The sequence below is a fragment of the Medicago sativa genome, chromosome 5 (assembly GCF_051527215.1).
Source record: "Medicago sativa cultivar Bolivia chromosome 5, Bolivia_mono, whole genome shotgun sequence".
NCBI classification, from domain to species: Eukaryota; Viridiplantae; Streptophyta; class Magnoliopsida; order Fabales; family Fabaceae; genus Medicago; species Medicago sativa.
The window spans coordinates 45,991,784-46,014,641 of record NC_140753.1 but is presented as its reverse complement, the minus strand read 5'-3'; the positions used below and the strand labels follow the sequence as shown (position 1 = coordinate 46,014,641).

Here is a 22,858-nt window from a genome sequence, read left to right as displayed (position 1 = left end):
AAACCTTTGTATAAAGCAAATTTACCCTCTTGAACTTCTGACCAAACTTTTACACCTCCTTGTTTGACACTAGCATATAGATCGATAAAACTCGAATAACCGTTTCCAAGCTTCATTTCTGGAAGTTCAAATCTCTTAATTAGTCATTTTTCTCACAATTAAATCTCTAAATAGAAGTTTTTTTTTTTTAAGGGAATCTCTAAATAGAAGTATAGAATAAAATATTGAATTGATTAAAAAAAAAAATATATCCGTACTCTGTAGTATAGAACACGGATTAACTACCCAACTATCAAAATAAGAGTCATTTCAATTTTAATTAGCGAAAAATATTAACTTAAAATGAGGGGTATTTTTTTAATTGCTTGATCTCTTTCTCTCTCACTACTTCCACTGTACCGTACGACAACCATCGTTAACATAACACTAAACTCGTACGCTGCAACTTCGCCGGAATCGCACCGAACTCACCTCACCGGAATACGCTGCCGGAGTTCGTTACCGGCCACCACAAGCACCAAGAAACTCCGCCACAAGGTTTTCCCCTTTCCATTTATTCTCAAATTTTCTATTTTCCTCCCCTTTCCTGTAGCGCGCGACGAAGCAATTCCAGCGCAACTAACAACCGCAATAATCCCAATTTCCGGCCGCCATTCCCTGATTACGCGCTAAAACAGCGCAATTGGAACATGGAATGATGTTGTTTATGAACAAGTAGTTGAAATTTTAGAGTACTAAAAAAATCATCTCAAACGAAAACGTTCACAATTCGATTAAAGACCTATAAAAAAAACTGCACAGAACCACACATATTTTACCAACTCAAATCGGTTTCAAATCAATTAATTAAGAGGCATATAACTGCAACTATATAAAATATAACTTCCAAAAATACAATCCTCTTTTGTAAAGAAGAACATATTACAAGGTAATCGTAACACACATACCGTACGTATCTAGAAAGTCTAGCAGTTCGTTTAATTTAGTACCGGATTCATTAAAAAATACAACATAAAAACTTCGAAGGAATTTATATACAACAAAACGCGTTCGTACAAAAACAATACATCATATCATGTCTAATAAAATGAAATACATCCTTGAGATCCATATTCTTCATGCTTCGGGTACGAACGAGCTCTTGCTTGAAAATCCATCCGGCTACTACCTTGATGTCCAACCCGATATACGAAACAAATAAGGATTGGGATGAGACATAATGTCTCGGTGAGTTCCCCTAAATCCTAGGCTATAGGTAACCTCGGGGAAACCTACGGTCACCACGTGTCTACAATACAATCGACGGTTGATTATACGTGTGTGGTCATGTTTCCTAGACGGTAATGCATGCTAGACCCGTCATAGGCTTATCTCACTTGTTATAGGCTTCACTTCCTATACGTGTCATGGCGGTCGAGGGGAAAAATCTAAAACCGCATTGCCAAGTATACGATCTACGTATCAAGGCCTAAGCATATCATGATCATGGCACGATACTAAACCGGACGATTAGGGGAAACCTAAGATCGTCATCGGTATCATGTTCATTACTTGTTCTATACATGACTTGCACTTATCATATAGCATCTAATGCTCTTGTTCATAACTTAGACATACTTGAAATCATTCTTGCATAAACATAATCATATTCATAACATGCATGGTCGTACGTAAGTTCATTCATTATTATGTTAGCGTTGAACAAACAATTATCTTGGTTCATTTTACGGATAGTCCCGGTGGAGTAACCCCGAGAGCAATCCCATACATGACCGATGTACGTACATCGGACTCCCTCGGTGTCGTGCGGGTCCCTTGCGGCTTGAACCGTTCCCCTTGAGTCGAGAACCTCCCGTATCCCCCTAACGTGGATAACAAGAGACACGAGCACCGACATACGGTTATAAACTTAGTCTTGCGTTTTCGGTGACATGCGGGTCCCTTACGGCTTGAATCGTTCTCATAATGAGAACCCCTTAAATCCATACCTTCATGGATTGCAAGAGACATGCCACCTTTTTAATACTTTTCATGTTCTTGTTATTCATGTAGGATTAACCTATTCATGCTTACATGTTTACCTCGGAACCTTGATCGATCCGATTAGCGGTAACTTACACTTATTCATACTTGTACATACTTAATCATGGTGGAGAGATTAACTATCCTATCCACAACTTAACATACTTTCTATTTATACTAAGTCATGTGCGAAGATATTAACTTCGCGTCTTATCACTCTAGGGATTCTTGCTATCATACTAGTTCGTAAACTAGCCTTACTTAGGAATTCATGCTACCCGGACATATAGTGTATCATTCGCTCATATGCCATACTTTGCCAACATATAGAATACTTACCTTATACTTAAGTAAACATTTAAAACCTATGCCTTGGAGTCATGACTTGAGGAGTTTATTACCGTAAAAAGGCTGATTGAAGAAAAATTGGACCGAAAGGCGTCAAAAAGGGCATGAAACGAGCAACCGGGTGCCGGCACCCCGTTACTCGCCACTGCGAGTTGATTACTCGCCCTTTGCGAGTTGCTTAACTCGCCACTGCAAGTTGGTTGCGAGTTGGGGGCGAGCAACACCCCCTTTCGGCTTCCGGCTAGCCTCCAAGCAATTCTACTCGTCGTTGCGAGTTATACCGATCCGGACCCGCAAAAATGGTGTTTTTGACCCAAAAACCTCAAATCCAATTGACCCAAGGCATAACATGACTCTAATGATCATATGGAAACCTGTAAAACATTTTTCCAGCAAGTATTCATAAGTGAACAAGCATGGCATAAATTGGGTACTGACATAACATATAAAGTTCCTAGTGTTCATGTTATTCTTGCAAGATAAAAACATAATCCCAAAGGGTGGGAAACTATCTATGGAACTCACCTAACATAATCTTGAAGCATTAACAAGCTCCAAGCTTCCAAGCCCAACATCAACCCTAACTTGATTCTTTTGCAATTTTAGCTTATGCCATTCAATCTTGTTGTTTTCTTGAACTCTAAGACACCATAATCCTTGCCTTATCGTGGAAAAGCCATAACTTGCATTCATCTTATTACTCACCAAGAACCAAACCCTAACTCTAGCTTTCTTGCTTCTCTTGAAACCTAGCCCTTGATTCCAACTTCTATTCATCTTCTATGTTCATGGAGGAACCACACCTTGCACTAGATCAAGCTTCCACTTCCAACATAACCAAAACCCTAACCTTTGAATCTTTTCTTGAGAGGAGAAGAGAAGAAATCAAACAAGATACAATCTTCCCTTAGCTTAGAATAATCATGGAGGGACATAACTTATAAGCTTGCCAAGGGAGGAGAATTAGAGAATGATTGAAGAATAAAAGAGAGAAAGGGCGTGGGAGAAGAGATGGAGAAGGAGGGAAATTCTTGCCAACATAGAAAGAGAGAGAAAAGGATAAGGGTTATGAGATATTTTCCTCCCAAAAACAATATAAATATCCCTTCCACCTGAATTTACCATTTTGCCCTTGCCTCAAGCGTGTTAAAAACGACTACGATACTTTTCCGTAAAAAGTGACATATCATAAAATATTTTCCATTAACTTACTTTTCCATGAATTTAATTCCTGGCACGTTCACGGGTAATATACCGATGCCGACGGGCGGGATATTACATCCTACCCCTTAAAAAAAAATTCGTCCTCGAAATTTAGAGATCGTTTACCAATCATCATGTCATAAACTTACCATCTTTGATCTAAGCCATACATATTCGAAACACGGATTCTCAAGAAGTTTATCGTTGCTTGTGTTTCACCTTGTTTCTTGATTCACATACATAAGCATATAGCTTTCTTGATTTTAATACCATTCAAAATTTAGAGTTAACCTGTTACATCATGACTTAGAACATTCTTTGCTACAAATAAACTTATTGTCTCGGACTCTTATCTTACCCGCTTAACATGAACCATTCATAAAGGTATCTTGTCATAAACATGAACACTCGGGATTTGCCTTTTAAGCGGAGTCCTACCGGAAACCGGGTTTGCCCTGAGGATTCTTGCTATCATACTAGTTCGTAAACAAGCCTTACTTAGGAATTCATGCTACCCGGACATATAGTGTATCATTCGCTCATATGCCATACTTTGCCAACATATAGAATACTTACCTTATACCTAAGTAAACATTTAAAACCTATGCCTTGGAGTCATGACTTGAGGAGTTTATTACCGTAAAAAGACTGATTGAAGAAAAATTGGACCGAAAGGCGTCAAAAGGGCATGAAACGAGCAACCGGGTGCCGGCACCTGTTACTCGCCACCGCGAGTTGATTACTCGCCACTGCGAGTTGATTACTCGCCACCGCGAGTTGCTTAACTCGCCACCGCAAGTTGGTTGCGAGTTGGGGGCGAGCAACACCCCCTTTCGGCTTCCGGCTCGCCTCCAAGCAATTCTACTCGTCGTTGCGAGTTATACCGATCCGTACCCGCAAAAATGGTGTTTTTGACCCAAAAACCTCAAATCCAATTGACCCAAGGCATAACATGACTCTAATGATCATATGGAAACCTGTAAAACATTTTTCCGGCAAGTATTCATAAGTGAACAAGCATGGCATAAATTGGGTACTAACATAACATATAAAGTTCCTAGTGTTCATGTTATTCTTGCAAGATAAAAACATAATCCCAAAGGGTGGGAAACTATCTATGGAACTCACCTAACATAATCTTGAAGCATTAACAAGCTCCAAGCTTCCAAGCCCAACATCAACCCTAACTTAATTCTTTTGCAATTTTAGCTTATGCCATTCAATCTTGTTGTTTTCTTGAACTCTAAGACACCATAATCCTTGCCTTATCGTGGAAAAGCCATAACCTGCATTCATCTTATTACTCACCAAGAACCAAACCCTAACTCTAGCTTTCTTGCTTCTCTTGAAACCTAGCCCTTGATTCCAACTTCTATTCATCTTCTATGTTCATGGAGGAACCACACCTTGCACTAGATCAAGCTTCCACTTCCAACATAACCAAAACCCTAACCTTTGAATCTTTTCTTGAGAGGAGAAGAGAAGAAATCAAACAAGATACAATCTTCCCTTAGCTTAGAATAATCATGGAGGAACATAACTTATAAGCTTGCCAAGGGAGGAGAATTAGAGAATGATTGAAGAATGAAAGAGAGAAAGGGCGTGGGAGAAGAGATGGAGAAGGAGGGAAATTCTTGCCAACATAGAAAGAGAGAGAAAAAGATAAGGGTTATGAGATATTTTCCTCCCAAAAACAATATAAATATCCCTTCCACCTGAATTTACCATTTTGCCCTTGCCTCAAGCGTGTTAAAAACGACTACGATACTTTTCCCGTAAAAAGCCGACATATCATAAAATATTTTCCATTAACTTACTTTTCCATGAATTTAATTCCTCTGGCACGTTCACGGGTAATATACCGATGCCGACGGGCGGGATATTACATCCTACCCCCTTAAAAAAAAAATCGTCCTCGAAATTTAGAGATCGTTTACCAATCATCATGTCATAAACTTACCATCTTTGATCTAAGCCATACATATTCGAAACACGAGATTCTCAAGAAGTTTATCGTTGCTTGTGTTTCACCTTGTTTCTTGATTCACATACATAAGCATATAGCTTTCTTGATTTTAATACCATTCAAAATTTAGAGTTAACCTGTTACATCATGACTTAGAACATTCTTTGCTACAAATAAACTTATTGTCTCGGACTCTTATCTTACCCGCTTAACATGAACCATTCATAAAGGTATCTTGTCATAAACATGAACACTCGGGATTTGCCTTTTAACCGGAGTCCTACCGGAAACCAGGTTTGCCCTGCAGGATTCTTGCTATCATACTAGTTCGTAAACAAGCCTTACTTAGGAATTCATGCTACCGGACATATAGTGTATCATTCGCTCATATGCCATACTTTGCCAACATATAGAATACTTACCTTATACATAAGTAAACATTTAAAACCTATGCCTTGGAGTCATGACTTGAGGAGTTTATTACCGTAAAAAGACCGATTGAAGAAAAATTGGACCGAAAGGCGTCAAAAAGGGCATGAAACGAGCAAACGGGGTGCCGGCACCCCTGTTACTCGCCACCGTGAGTTGATTACTCGCCACTTGCGAGTTGCTTAACTCGCCACTGCGAGTTGGTTGCGAGTTGGGGGTGAGCAACACCCCCTTCCGGCTTCCGGCTCGCCTCGCGAGCAATTCTACTCGCCGTTGCGAGTTATACCGATCCGGACCTGCAAAAATGGTGTTTTTGACCCAAAAACCTCAAATCCAATTGACCCAAGGCATAACATGACTCTAATGATCATATGGAAACCTGTTAAACATTTTTCCGGCAAGTATTCATAAGTGAACAAGCATGGCATAAATTGGGTACTAACATAACATATAAAGTTCCTAGTGTTCATGTTATTCTTGCAAGATAAAAACATAATCCCAAAGGGTGGGAAATTATCTATGGAACTCACCTAACATAATCTTGAAGCATTAACAAGCTCCAAGCTTCCAAGCCCAACATCAACCCTAACTTGATTCTTTTGCAATTTTAGCTTATGCCATTCAATCTTGTTGTTTTCTTGAACTCTAAGACACCATAATCCTTGCCTTATCGTGGAGAAGCCATAACTTGCATTCATCTTATTACTCACCAAGAACCAAACCCTAACTCTAGCTTTCTTGCTTCTCTTGAAACCTAGCCCTTGATTCCAACTTCTATTCATCTTCTATGTTCATGGAGGAACCACACCTTGCACTAGATCAAGCTTCCACTTCCAACATAACCAAAACCCTAACCTTTGAATCCTTTCTTGAGAGGAGAAGAGAAGAAATCAAACAAGATACAATCTTCCCTTAGCTTAGAATAATCATGGAGGGACATAACTTATAAGCTTGCCATGGGAGGAGAATTAGAGAAGGATTGAAGAATGAAAGAGAGAAAGGGCGTGGGAGAAGAGATGGAGAAGGAGGGAAATTCTTGCCAACATAGAAGAGAGAGAGAGAGAGAGAGAGAGAAAAGGATAAGGGTTATGAGATATTTTCCTTCCAAAAACAATTTAAATATCCTTTCCACGTGAATTTACCATTTTGCCCTTGCCTCAAGCGTGTTAAAAACGACTGCGATACTTTTCCCGTAAAAAGCTTACATATCATAAAATATTTTCCATTAACTTACTTTTCCATGAATTTAATTCCTCTGGCACGTTCACGGGTAATATACCGATGCGACGGGCGGGATATTACAAGTAACTCTGTCGTACTTTCAAAATTAAAAGACCTTCATGTAATAATAATTAAAAAAAACTTTATGATTTTTCATGAAATTACATGCTAACATAGTGAAAGTTTATGAAAAAAATTGCACGAGTTACAATGGAGAATTTAAGAATTCGCACAAATACGTGCATGTTTTAAAAGATACAATTTGCATATGTTTTATGGTGGTATTTATGGTGGGTGCATGATGAAATTTTCCCATGATGGGAAAATGGTATACTGACCTATGATTGCCGGTTATATCCGGTTGCTTGTTTTATCCCGATATGTGGACGTGGGGCCGAGCAAAAGTATTTAATATCGCTATTTTTTTTACGGGGGTTTATTCTTGCTTTTTGTGACAATTTTTTTTTGAAAGGTCTATTTTTGTGACATGTTACTTATTAAATTTTACTACGTATAATTCTTTAAAAAAAAATAACTGTGTATAATCTTAAAAAAAATCAACTACGTATAATAAAACTCATCCTTTTACATATATAAAATTTAAAAATACTGGTTATTGTGCAAAAAAAAAAAAACTAACTAGTTTTGTAAAAAAAACTAGTTCTATACGTGTAAGTCATAATTATTTTTGCACCAACTGTGAGAATCCATTAAACGCTAAAGATTTATGCTTTCAAAATTTCAGCAATTATCCTTCAAAAAAAATTCAGCAATTAAACAATTTTTTTCTTTTGAGATAAATTAATTTTTCTGGTGGCTTTTTCTTTTGAGATAAATTAATTTTTCTGGTGGCAAAAGAAAAAAAAATGGTATGTTCATCTACTACCGAATATTATTTTATATTCCAGTAAATAAACTATTATTTTATTAATTAACTTCTTTTACCATAGCTATTAACGCTATATATTTACTATGATAAATATATTTACAATGATAAAATTAAACAACAATTAAATATGGATATTAATTTGTATATAAATGAATTTAACTTAAATAAATCGATCTTTCAAAAAAAAACTTAAATAAATCGATAAATATATTTGGTCTAAATACGAAATTCTACAACAATAAAGATTTTTTTTACTAAAAGAACTATATTTATTTTCCTAAAAAATAAAAGAACTATATATTTATATAATAAACATATTCCTTCAAGATGAAAGCTGGGATGCCAAAAAAAACTGAAAGTTGGAACAATAGGTAACCCTTCCAAAATCTCATCCATTGAATATTTAAATATTATATGAAGGGTGGATAATGCATTTCCCATCATGGGAAAATTAGTCTCATATCCCACCATAAACGGCACCATGTTTTACAGCAAGTTTGTCAGGAACATAACACAGAACACCAAAACGCAACCAAACGGATTTCGATTGTTGTTATGTTGTTAGTTACCTTAGTTCTAATTGTTGGAGAGGTATACATACTAGTCCCTTCTCTAATTCAATAGAATTTCTTTTTCTTTACAATTCACGAGTTAGAATGTTTATGCAGATCACACCACAGGTGGTTTGCCACAGGCACACTCTAACCATAGCTTTCAAATTCATAAAGTTTATTAAATTTCTCGTGTGTGTCACCAAACCCATTTCCTCGATTATTGTTTACATAAGTGACTTTTATTTGTAGATGGTACATGGATCCGCTTCGTGTTGAGAGACAGTTCGATAATTGCATCAAATACTTTGATTAATTTTGGGATTAATTAGAGGCTAATTCACTTCTAATGATTTAAATTTGAATCTATGTATTACCCGTTTGGGGCCGACCTACACTTTTGTGTGGATTGGGTTAGCTTTTGTTCCCCATATTTTTTTCTTATGTATTTTTCCTTTTTTTTTTAATAATATACATGAGAACAAATGATCGGAGTCTAGTTGGGACACCTTCTATTCTCTTCAATATCATTGTGCTCTTAATTTAGGGAAAAAAATTAAATTAAAATGGATGTTAAAAAATTAAAGTTTTTAAAAAGTACATATTTTTTCAAAAATTCCATGAATATTTGCGAATATTTGTGTGTATCTAAGTACTTGTGGATTACTTGTATTGCGATACCCACATGGATATGGATATGGAAACAGGTACCATATTTATCAAACGTGGCGGGGACAAATATCATATTATTTGTACCCATTGATACACATGACATCCATATATCCACCCGGTTGCTTAATGCATTTCTATTTATTTTTATAATAACTTTAATATAAATACGTATTTCATAGTTATCATCTAATGTGACTATATTTGTGAAAAGAAAAAAATCTAATGTTACTATTTTTGTGTCATTAATTTATATGGTTCATTTTATATGAATCTATTTACATTTCCTTTAACCTATTTATTCAATTTCATTTAATTACATTACAAAAATAACAATTATATTTATATTCTTGAAATTTTTAAATTAAATTATTTTAAACTTCTTTAAAATACGACGAGCTACTCATACTTAACGGAGGTCATTACACTAGTTTAATTTAAAAGAGCGGAAAAACAATGATATTGCATGATACTAGACCAAACAAATCAACCCGGCACAACCACCATCTTTGCCATTCCCACTCTCTCCAACTCGAAGTATATTATTGTTTGATAAAAAGTAGAAGTAAGGGAAAGAAAAAATAATAATTATTGATGAAATCATATTTTTACACATGACTGCAAGATGTAGAAAGAAAGGAAAGTAGAAAGTGAGAAAAATTGATGAAAATGAATGATAAATCAAACAAATATTTAATGTTAGTGATATTCCCCATTTAAGTTTGAAGTGATAACCAGTGTAATTTATAATAAATAAGTTATTTAATAAATAATAGATATATAATATGTGAATGTAATAGAGCTAAAATTTACAATCACTTTGTATTTCTAACATATATAATATTTATTCTCACATGATATGCATGACTCAAGAGTCATATCAGTCATATTTAATATGTGAAGAATAGGGGAAGGGGAGAGATGAATTTTTATTTTTTTAGCGACATACATAGGTGGCGTGTGCATGTAGTTGGTTGGTGGTATAATTTGTGGTTGAAATTCATGACTACAAGAGTCATATTTAATTCATAAGAATGACGAAAAACAATTGTGTGTGATTTATCTAATATTAAAAATTGTTTTTTAATTTAAAATTGATGAAATATTAATTTTGTTTCAATATTGTTTTAATTAATGTTTGTAACACTAAAATTCTATATTAAAAATGAAATCCTCAATTTTAGATTAAATTTAAATTAAATTATTAATTACCGGTATCCAAGTTTGATCTATAGTTTGAACAATACTTGATATGTTTTTCTTGCCTTTTTTTTTTAAGTTAAACTAGTCCACTAATTGACACCGGGGAGAATTTTATATGGGAAAATGCTAACTAGTGCGCTTAGGGCACTAGTTAAGAAGATTAATCTTATCTTACTTAATATTAATCAAAGGTGGTCGATTGGTGTAAAACCCTAACCCTAATTGCAGCCCAAACCCCCTTTATGCATTCTTAAACTGGTTTTGGCGCCTTTGATCACTCCTAACTGCCCAACCACCTCAATTAATTAACTGGGACCCCATTTACACATTAGTGCATCACTTCCTGTTACCTCGTAATTAACTCAGCCGTCTTTTGACTTAGCCGTCTTTTTTAAATGAACTCAGCCGTCTTCTAACTTCGTTCTTTGAGCACCTTAATTAATAGGCTTCTGTTTTGTTCCAAGCACCATTGATCCACTATATAAATTTCCACCTCTTTGTGGAATAACCATGCTTTTAAGAATTCGGTTTGCCTTGAATGTTTTGGTTCGATATTGATTTAGATCGTAACACTTTGAATATGTCGAGCTTGGATAATTTCATCATGGTGGCCAAAGATCAAAAAGCAGCTGATGCCCTCATTCAGTTGAAAGGTTTGCATCGCATATCCTTCGGTGTCATTTAAAACTTATGACTTTGTTATCTAACCCACTATGTTTGGACATTCATTTTTATCTAACCCACTAGCTTTGAATAATTAAATTTTGTGAATAGAGAATTATTGTTTTTTTCTTATCATTTTTGCACACTTGCAGTCGGTATTAGTTTCTGTGATGTTGGTCCTTTGCACTGAAATGTTTATTGCCACTATTAGGAAGAAATTGCGTCGTATAATTATCTGTTATGAAGGAGAACACATTATTTTAAGCCTTTAGGGTGTTGTAAATTTAGGCATACATTATCTCTATAAATAATAATCAATATATAAATATAAGAATCAATTAAATATAATGAGAAAAATCAAGAGAGGTTTCAAGGAAACTTATCTGTCTTGATTTTGGTGTAGAATTATATCACCGTCTTGAGACAACTTGAATCAAACTCGTCGTAGAATCAACCGCAAAGACTACAAAGACGAACAAACGATGAAAAGTACGAGACGTCTTGATCGCACTTGTCCTTAAGGATTTTCCGCGTAATTATACGCTAACCCCCGGGGATTTAACAGACCCTTCTCGATGTAAAATCGAGGAAACAGAATCGACAAGAAAATATTTTCGGGAAGATGTAACCCAAAAAACCATTGAAAATGAGGGACATGTTTCTTGTTTTGATACTACTCAAAGCCAAGTGAAAATACATACTAATCCGATGCGTGAGTATTCATTTTATAGGCAGCATTTTACTGTTGAGTCAAGCAAGAATAATGCCTTATAATGAGCCAATAAAATGAACGTTATGCATTGCCTTGGCTAATAAGTGCTCGGACAAAATAGTTAAGAAAAAGCAATATTATTTCCACATTCATGAGATATCAAAGCAAAAGGGGTTACAAAACTTTGGAATTAAAAACATGTCTAAGTCAAACCTTATAATTAATTATAATATCATAAATAGTTTTCTATTAAAATATTTTTCTATATTTCTCAATTGAAAATATGGGATACAAAATATTTGAAACTTTTGAAATATAATCAAAATTTACAACATAGGGTTGTTGTTTTGTTCTTATATGTTGTTAGCCACTAAATTATTTTATCATTTAAGCTCAATTTTATTTCTTATAATTTTATGTTGTTTATGTGTAGATATCTAAACTGTAAAATTGATATTGAGTTTGTTATTCATCTGTTTTAGAATAAGGGGGGTTGCCTGCATACTTTTCAAGGACTTATGGGCTGCAGGTTGGTCCTTACGTAATTCTCCGTGACCCGGGTAACAATGAATTTGAAGTGAAGGTTGTGAAGAAAAACACTAGGCTTTATTTTACTGATGGCTGGGCAATGTTGAAGAATTTTTACCATATTCGTGATGGTGCTGGGATGACTATGATCTACGCAAATAGAAATTTATTTTTGATGAGGCTTGCTGATATGTATGATGAAGAATTACTGTTGTCTAGAAAGTCTAGGACTCATTATATTTCTTTTAAAAAGGTTTCTCTATTATCTGTCAAAGAGTTTGTGTATGCATTTTGCTCTTGCATTTAAAGACCACATGGTGTTCACATAATTTTATTTATTGGGTTCATTCAATCTTAGAACAGCACTCCAATTTACAGATTATGGATAGAATATGATTAATACTTTGCTATTGCATATGCGTTCCTATTACTATCAAATTATCCATCTTGAAAAATAATTAACCATGATTGAGTCTAAGCTGCTGAATGTCCCACTTCAAAATTCAAATTCATACAACATTGTGTAATGGTGCATTAGAGTGTGATATTGCATTCCAATTCATGATACAAACGTTTTTTTTTCCTTATAACCTAAACCAATAACCATTCATGTGTAGTAGTGCATCCATGTCAATTTACGTGCTCAACCACCTGACCACATTCATTAATTTAGTTAGATTAGAGTGTAATATGACATAGACTATGAAGCATGGACACGGACACGGGACACGACACGGACAGCGACACGCCGACACAACTAATAATTTGAAAAAATCACATAATTCGGTGTAATTACAAGTGTCGTGTCGGTGTCGGGACACGACACGTGTCCGACACCGGGACACGCCCAATCCGAGAAGTGTCCGTGCTCCATAGGATAGATCAAAGGCCTGTGATCAACCACACGATCACATTGATTAGTTTAGTGGCTCGAAAAATAGGCCGGAGCAACCAACTTGATGTGTTTTAGGTGATTAGCATAAGTTCATAGGAGTATATGCTTACCTATACTCATTAATGCTTATACAAAGTCATTCTCCTATTTGTCTAATCGAAAAAGGGTGGCATTGGTGTGCTCAAGGTGATAAACTAATTTGATAGGGCTATATCTTGCCTATACTCATTAATGCGCAACCAAAATCCTTCGTTGTTTTTGTGTGTTCAATGTAATAGACCTACAACTATGAAACATCATTTAATGCATTGCTTTTTTTACATCTATGCACTGTTCTACTCTAACACCGTGTTTGGTAGAGGTGATTTATGAGAGAGAGTTACAAGAGAAATACAACATTTCTTTAGTTTGGTACAATAGAGAATTAGAGAAGAGAGAAGAGACAGACATGGGTCCCACTACTTTTAGGACTCTCTCCAAGTGAGCCGAGAAAGAGGGGAGAAAGATCCAGTTTTTGTGATCTTCCACATTTGCCCTTTGCCTTTTTCTCTTTAATACTTGTTGAGTTTGATTTTTTGTTTTCTTTCAGATTAACGCATAATAAAAATAAAAGGAAGCTTCAAATATAAATCTATTATAACATAACATTTTTCTTTGAAAAAGGAACAAGTGAGTTATCTTAAACAAAATACTAAAAAATTGTAACAAAAAAAACAAAATACAAAATTATTATGTCGTAATTTTTTTATTGTATTAGTATCAAATATTACTTTGAATAAAAAAATATTATTAAGTATACAAAATAATACGTTTAATTAATTACATTGCATTTTCAAAAAAAAATTTGGAAAAGCAATAATAAAATAGTATACATTAGTTTTTTTAATTGAAGGATATTTTTGTCCTTTCATAAATAATTACATTTCTCTCTTCTCAATCTCTATCGAACCAAACAAGAGAAGAGAGAGAGAATACACTTCTTTCATTCCTATTTCTTCTCTCTTTCTCTTATTTCAAACAATACCTCAAATCTTCTCTATTTCTCACATGTTTCTCTCTTCTCTTACTCTCTCTCACCTCTTTCTCTCTTCTCATTTTCTTCTCACCACCAAACACAAGTGTAAAGGCGTGCAGCTTGACCCCTGTCAAATTCCTATACATATTACCAATTTACTTTGTTTAGCCATTACATCAATTTAGTTCACTGTTTTAGCAAAGTCCAATAGAAAGCATTTGAATACATAGTTTTGATGAATGATGTATGCCATAGTATAATGAAATCTTTTTGAAAAAAATGTTTCGGTTGATATCTATTGAAATGTCTTGATCAAAAGTCTCCATGAAAGACATGCGCGATAGAGCGGGACAAGAGTTTAGTATAGAAATTATGCATTGGAAATTGGTGAAAAGTGGAATGTTTAACTTTATGAAAGTCAAAAAGGTGTTGTTTTTAATGAAAATTTTCTATTTTTGATATCCTTAACCAATGCACTTAGAGCACTTGATTAGCAAAACCCTTTAATATGAGACCTTAAAGAGGAGCTCACTCCAATGTCCCGAGCCAAAATCACCGGTGGGTTTATGTTTTTCTTACTTCCTACTAAATTTCATATTACCAAAGATCGCTTTCCTTGAGAATTGGATGGATAAGCTTTTTATTTCTAAAGATTTACAATACTCATGGATGTCTTGGTGGTTTACCAGTTTGGAGCTTATCACTATCTTTTGGTCAAGGGATTGAGGCTTGTGCTACAAGAATGGAAACAAAGTCAAAATATTAGGTTAACTTATATCATATAGTTTAAATAAAAACACAACAAATAATGAAAGAAGAGTTATATGAGATAATAAAGGGGCTTGTAGGATGATGGTTGGTATTATCCATTGTTCATCTCTTTGATAGTTAGTTATGCTCCTTGTGTATTTTTGTTTTAATGGTGGTTCGAAATTGAATCTATAATAGCTTTTTGGGAGATTATGGTTCATGTTTGATCCCCAAATTTAGGATTACCTTAATTATGGTTCATGTTGGTGTATTATTAGTTTGAATGTTCAAGTTATATAGTTTATTTTAGGCTAAAATGCACTTTTGGCCCTAAGTTTGGCCGGTGCGATTTTATTTTTTATTAAAAAAAATGACTTTCAACAACTTCATTTTTATTTCATTTTGGCAGTCAAAGCCGTTGTGGCCATTAGATGGTCGCCACGTGACATTTATTGAATTAAAAATTTTAAAAAAAAAACTAATTATTTACATAATTAAATAAATAAAAAAAGTAATAAAAAAATGGAAAAGGAACAGGCACAAGAACATCTTCTTCATCTTCATCTTCTTAGAGTACAATCTGCGCACCAGTCAGCAGTTGCTGTCTGCAGCACAACCGAAACAGCCCAGCACCGAAATCCCTCTTTGTTCTTCGTCTTCAACATTCATTCTTCTTCACCTTAATCCCTCTTTGTTCTTTTCATTCCCTCTCTTCACTTCCTCTACCGTTCCACTACCAACCACATAACCAGATGGCAAATCAAAAATGTTGAATGATATGTTGTAATTTGAGGAAATTGAAAGTGATGGAGATGAATTACACAAAAATAACATTTCATTTCTATCTCTCTATACCCATTTCCATCAATTTACACAAAAATAACAGACCCATTTCCCATTAATTAAAGATGTTGAATGATTTGTTGTAATTTGAGGAAATTGAAAGTGATGGAGATGAATTGCAAGTTATGTGAAAAGGATTATGGAATTGAGAGAGAGTATCAAAAACGGTTTCTACCTTTGAAAAAGGATATGTGGTTTTGATTCATTTTTGGTAGGACAAACAGAGAGTGAGAGAGAAGAAGAAGAAGAAATTACAGCAGTTGTTGATGGAAGAAGAAGAAGTTACAGCATCCTCCTTAACCACAATGCCGGGAACAAAACCACCACCAGCACCAGCAGTTTGGAGACGAGTTTGCGTTTGTAGAATTTGTAAATTGGTTGCTGGGAGCAGTTTGATTCATTTTTGGAGACGAGTTAGTTGTGTTGTTGAAGGTGAAGATGATGAATCAATGACTGTTCCTGGGTTTATTAGTTTTTCCAATTTTTTTTATTTCTTTTTTTATTTATTTAATTATGTAAATAATTAGTTTGCTTTTTTAAAATTTTTAATTCAATAAATGCCACGTGGCGACCATCTAATGGCCACAACGGCTTTGACCGGGTCAAAATAGAAAGGGGTCACTGAGTTGCAAAAGGGGTGAAGTTGGGGGGCGGAAAGTCATTTTTTTAATAGCCAAAATCGCTACGCCTAAAACTTAGAAGTAAAAGTGCGTATTTTAGCCTTTATTTTATGGTTGCATGCATTATTTGATGAAATTAATCTACCTTGTTGCTTTTTTCCTTTTTCTTTCTTGTATATGAGTATAAAAAATATATGTTTGATGATCTTATGATGTTTGAGTCTTTATGAAAATGAGTTTTAACTTGTTGTGCAAAAACATGTGTAAGTATACACAATTTTAAGCAAATAACAAAGTGATAAAGAAAAATATTGTTTCCACAAGAATTGAGTTTTTTTTTTTTTTGTGTTAATCTTTTCGATTCTCAGGGTAGGAGAGTTTTGATAGTTTGATGTTCGACAGTGAGGTAAACACAGCCCAGCGCACAAGAATTGATTTTGTTTTTCTTTTTTGGTGTTCACGAATGCTTATGCCATTGGCTGAGGATCAAACATGGATTGTGGAAAACAAGATTAGGATGTGTTTGGTGATGTTTGATAGAATTGGAGTTGTTGCATGTTAAGTGCCCCCTGCTCAACAAATGGCCATAAAAGATGTTATAGTTAAGTTGAGTGAAAATAATTATGTTCGGATAAAAACTTGTCAAAGTTTTATAACCACTTTGAGATATATATATTCATAGTAATAATGACATCCTTGATATTTTGGATACATTACATTATAAATACTAGATTTGACTGCTTTTATTATGTGAAAATTGGCAGATATAGGACCATAAATCACTTGAATGACAACACTAAGTTTCAACTCATAGTTACCTAGCTAAAAACCTAGAAAACAACATTCATATTTCAACTCAAAAAAAAACCTTGTTGTTGTCTTGGCCCGTTAAAATTGAAAAGAAACAAGCTAAGATGAGACAATCTAAATCATCCCATTTTCCATGTCATGGCAAAGTTTTTACCAACAGGAATGCTCAACCCTCTCAAAGTTACCATCACAGTCTTACTTTCACCATTTCCTTCACCTTCCAAATGCACATGTTCAGAAGTAGTAACATTCACACCTGACAAGCCAATTAGTGGTTTTCCATCTAACTCAAGTGAAGCCACTGCTCCAACACTTCCATCCAATCCCAACACAGAAATTGAATCAATAATCAAACCTTTGTCTAAAGCAAATTTACCCTCTTGAACTTCTGACCAAACTTTCACACCTCCTTGTTTGACACTAGCATATAGATCGATAAAACTCGAATAGCCGTTTCCAAGCTTCATTTCTGGAAGTTCATCGTCGTCAATGAAAAGTGTCCCTTTAGCATCTCCTTCTGATGCGCCTGCCGGGAATGTTACAATGAGTGTGAAGGGTGTGGTTCGAGCATCCTTAGAGATCAATCCACCTTGCTGCATTGGTAGAATTGTGTTACGATATAAATGAACATTGACCACATGAAGAGGTGCATCAAGTGTAACATAAGTTCCGCCTGTTGATGTGATGGTGTGAGTCCAATCGAGTAAACTGTACCAACTACCGGGAGGAAACAATGCTTTCACTTGTGTTTTTCCTTGTTCGAGCACCGGAGATATCATGAGACTGCTTCCGAGTAAAAATTGAGTGCTGACGTCGTAACATTTGGTGTAAGATGGGAAAGTGAAGAAAAGTGGTCTTGCAATTGGCGATCCACTAACATGCGCTTCGTAGTTTAAGGTGTAAAGATATGGTAGAATCTTGTACCTTATACCTAAAGCATTTCTTGCTGATTGAGCAACTGAATCCCATTGGTAAAGCTCTTGTCTTGGGGAGTAGTAGTTTGCATGATCTCTTGAAAATGGGTAGAAAGCACCAACTTCAATCCATCTATTGCAAAGTTCTTCAGTTGGTTGTGGGTAAAATCCACATATGTCGGAACCAACCATTGGAACACCAAATATACCGAAATTCAACATTGTGGATATTGAATACCTTAAATTCTCCCATGTTCCTTGATTGTCACCAGTCCAATGCGCAGCATATTTGCCCGAACCAACATAAGTGGACCGTGACAAAATAAAAGGCCTTTTGCCTTCAAGTCCAAGAAGACCCTTGTGAGTTGCGACGGATTGCGAGAAACCATAGATACTATGAGCATCATACTCCAAGACACCGTTATAGTGGGTTGCACTAGTGGCTATTGTTTTGTATCCGATTGGAGCTTGTATTCCAGAAGCGTTTATCTTGTAAGGAGGATCGTCCCATCTTGTTTTGGTGATGTTCTTGCAATCCAAGCAACATATCCATCCTGGTCCTGTTCCATTTGGACATATCGTGTTCTTTGGAATTTTGCATTTACCAGAACAGAAATTTGAAGCTTCATTCATGTCAATCCATAGGCCGTCAACAGGTACAAGTTCATGAAAGCGGCGGATCTCGTCAACCCACCAATTTACCGTCTTTGGATTGAGAAAATCAGGAAAGTTTACTGCCCCAGGCCACACTTGAGCCAAGAAAGGTTCACCTTCGTACTTGATGAAAACATCGTTGGCTAAACCCCTTTGGTATACACCATAACTGGAGTTAACCCCAATTCCAGGGTCAATAATGACAATGTATTTCATGCCAATGCTGTGTATCTTGTTCAAGAAGTTTAGAAGCTTTGGACGAGGGTAGTTCTTTGGATTCAAGGTGAAGTCTTTGTGTCCGTCCATATGATCATCGTCGTTCCAGATCACATCAAGTGGGATTTGAGCCTTCTTGTAACTATCCACAACATCTTCCACAACTGATAGATTGTGATATCCCCATCTGCATTGATGGAATCCTGTAATATACCAATAGTGAGAATATCAGTAAAAACTTCATGTACCCTTTTGCAATTAAAGCATGATGCATAAGAATCTAAGGCTATCAACATTTTTCATATAATTTACAAGTGAAGTAGCAACATTAACATGTAGATAAAGTTACAGAAAATCTAAGGCTACCCAAGTACTGTGAAAAGATTTAGATTTCAAGAGAAAACTCCAAGAGTGTAGTCAAAATCTTTCATCATTTTTGCACAATGAATCTAACTTTGTAACCTCATGTTTACTTGTTTGTATGCCATCTTTCTCCCCATTAAATTAGGCAAATCCTGTTCAATGAGCCGACCCGGGGTTAGTCCCACAGCCGGTCCAAATGATCAATGTTGTGGGATACCACGGTTGACTCATTAGAGTGCCAAATACATTACGGTGGATTCCAAAATAAATAAAATGAAGTAAAAATTTATTTGAAAAATAAGCACTTTTTGTACAAGGCTTTATTCTTATTTTATTTGTTATTTTTTAATTATATATACTTTTTTCATCAGTATTTTCAATTATAAATTTTTCAAAATTTAACAATGTAAATACATGAAAGAAAATTGATAATTGAATTTTACACTTAAACACAATGGACCACATCTTAGTGATTGATTGATCAGTTAATGTCACCAACAAAGGAAGCTTATCTTTAAAAGACATTAAAAATCTTCCACATGGTTGGTGCTTTAAAACAACACAATTTGTAACAAACTTAAATATAACCTCACTCCTTAGGTAGCAAAATAGAAAGAGTAATAATGAAAAACGTGTAGGTAATATTAATAACTTTGACAACCAGCCACATGTATTGCTTTATAGTTTTGTATTTCAAAAAGTTGGAATTCTTGACCCAAAACTTTACCAAAAAGGTTGAATTATTTTCATATTGTAAAGTTAAGTTTCCATATTTTGTGTGTGAAATGATATCATTCCATGTGGACCAAAAAAGTATTCAATTACCTAACACTCAACAACAAAAGCTGGACCAGAAAAGATCTTGATAGTATCCAAATCAAACAAACAGTGACAGAATCAGAAAAAAACATTGAAAACCCAAACTTTATAAAAGAATCAAAGCACCCCCATCATACATTAATATACAGGTCCCAAAAAATAACTATGAGTCATTGGATTCTCAAATGTATTTTGCATACCATGAAAATTCTCTCATGATAAAAAAATCAAGAAAGTCACTGTATTACACAATCATAGATCTGAAAAGGCTTTGTCTCTTTGGTTTTGAAAAATATCTTCATATTTTTGGTATGTTTAATATTTTTAAAAATGTAGCACAAAATGTTAAAAATGATATCACGGTTCCTTACATGAATCTTAAAAAATACAGAACAAACTTAGCAAGATGCCATGATTGATATTTTTGTTTTTATTATTAGTGCCAGCGGGGAGGTGGACACTTAATAGACACATCTACCAACTGATTAATTATTTTTGGATGTAGTTGAAAGTATAGTGGTAAATTTATTTGTATTAAATTAGAGGACAAATTTAAAATAAAAAAAGTGGTTACACTAAAATTTACTATCATATATTACTTGGTCTGAACTCGGGATGCCGAGGATCAAACCTGCAACAACTGGTTCTTACATGACCAATGTTAAGGTGTAATGATGGTACTATCATATATTATTGAAAAAGAACAATGATTTATTTAATTCATCTATATTGTAGCTGTAAACATTTTTTACATTGCTAATCAATCTTAGTCGTCACAATGCAGCCAATAGTTTATCAAAATGCATCAAAATTAAAAATTCAATATAAAATGGAGCCATAGTTTATCACAAATGCTGCCAAAGTTTATCATTTAAGCATTCACATATGGTTAACCCCAATTTTCGCAAAAGTGCTTCTTTTTTCCTTCTTTTAATCTAACAATTAACAAAAAGGGCAATGTCACAAAAATCAAAGTCACTAACACTAATATCTTGCATACCAAAAATATAATCAAATATAAAAAAATAAAATAAAAAATAAATGAGTAAAGTGAAAAGTGAAGAATCATACCAAAGGCCCAATAAGGCATAGCAGCAGGTCTTCCAATCAAAGTAGTATACTGATCAACCACATTCAAAGGAGTTGGTCCAGAGAAGAAGTAAAAATCAAAAACACCACCAATAACCTTATAAGTCAAAGAAGTTCCTTTATAAAACACATCCATTCCATTACTATTCAACAACAAAACAGCATGTGCAGAAGCTTTTCCACCATTATTTCTCAGATCCATATACATAGGATGAGATCCATATAAATCAGCATTAAGATTAATAGCTGAAATATCAGTTGTATATAAAGTATAAGGGTCACTTGGATATAATTTAATCCCATGTGGTTGTGTATTCTCTCCCAAACCATATAAAGATGCATCTTTAGGTAATTTTGTTGAAATCTCAAGATATTGGTCTTTGAAAACAAGTGAACTAAATGGGTCTGAAGAAGTTGAAGTTGAGTTGAAAAGGGTTTCACCATTTTGATTTTCTTTTGACTGAGAAACTAAATGGGTTTGAAATGTAGCTGAATAGAAGCTCTGAGCCTGAATACTCTGAGACTTCAATAGGGCTTTTTGGAACTTTCCTAAGGTTTGTGGTAATGGTGGTGGTTGTTCTCTTGGGATAAGGTTGTATGGTACTTCCCATCTTTGCTTGTTTGCATCTGTTATGTGTACTCTTAAACGGTTCTCTGTTTCATGCCTGCAAAAAACAAACAGGTACAATTAACAACATTGGAGAAACAAAATCTCTATGTAAGCAGCTGACACTTCGATCGAAAGCATGTTCAGTGTCCAACACCGATATGATACGACCATGACATGTTAGATTACATTAAAGTAATTACTTTTTTCACATTATTATCAGTATGGACGTGTCAGTGTTGTATCCGACATTAGTGTCGGTGCATCATAAAACAACAAAACAATAACATAAAACTCCACACACATCTCAAAAAAAGAACTAAATGTGTTTTTTAGTACTTACTTAGCATAGAACCTAAGAAGGGGAATATCAGGGCCATAGATTTTGGTTTTCTGGTTAAGTTGAAGGAGACCAATAAGGGCACCATCAGGGGTTTCTTCAATGGATACAAGACGATAGCCTTGACCAATTTTGGTGGCCTTTGAGGAAGAACTAGCTTCAGATGAAAATAGAAGAAGGGTTAGAAGAAAAGATGAGAAGCATAGGGATGCTAAACTGTTAGGATAAACCATAGCTCACAAAAATGGAGTGAAGTGAGAGTGAGGAGTGAGTGAGCAGGGTAGTGTCAGGGTAGATATGGAGTATAAATAATCAACCAGATCCAATCTAAGCAAATTACTATCTTACCATCATGTGTATCTGTTTGATATAATTTATTAATTTAATTCTTTTCACAAAATATGAGTACTTTTTGTACTGGTTTACAATTTTTTTTTATGATAATATCATCTTCAATTGAAGGGTCTTAAATATTTAAGATCCGATATCTATTACATAAGCTTTATTGGGGAGAAAAAT

The 22,858-nt window shown here is 34.7% G+C and overlaps 1 protein-coding gene across 1 annotated transcript; it reads right to left on the bottom strand.

Moving 5' to 3' along the window:
* Positions 1-17,153: 17,153 nt before the first annotated feature.
* LOC146922423 (alpha-xylosidase 1-like) lies at positions 17,154-22,616 on the bottom strand. Its single transcript, XM_085715368.1, is given in 5 exon segments — positions 17,154-19,324; positions 21,375-21,837; positions 21,839-21,933; positions 21,936-22,057; positions 22,343-22,616. Coding segments are annotated over 5 exon segments (2,778 nt in total). The 5' UTR covers positions 22,573-22,616; the 3' UTR covers positions 17,154-17,456.
* Between the last annotated feature and the right edge of the window lie 242 nt (positions 22,617-22,858).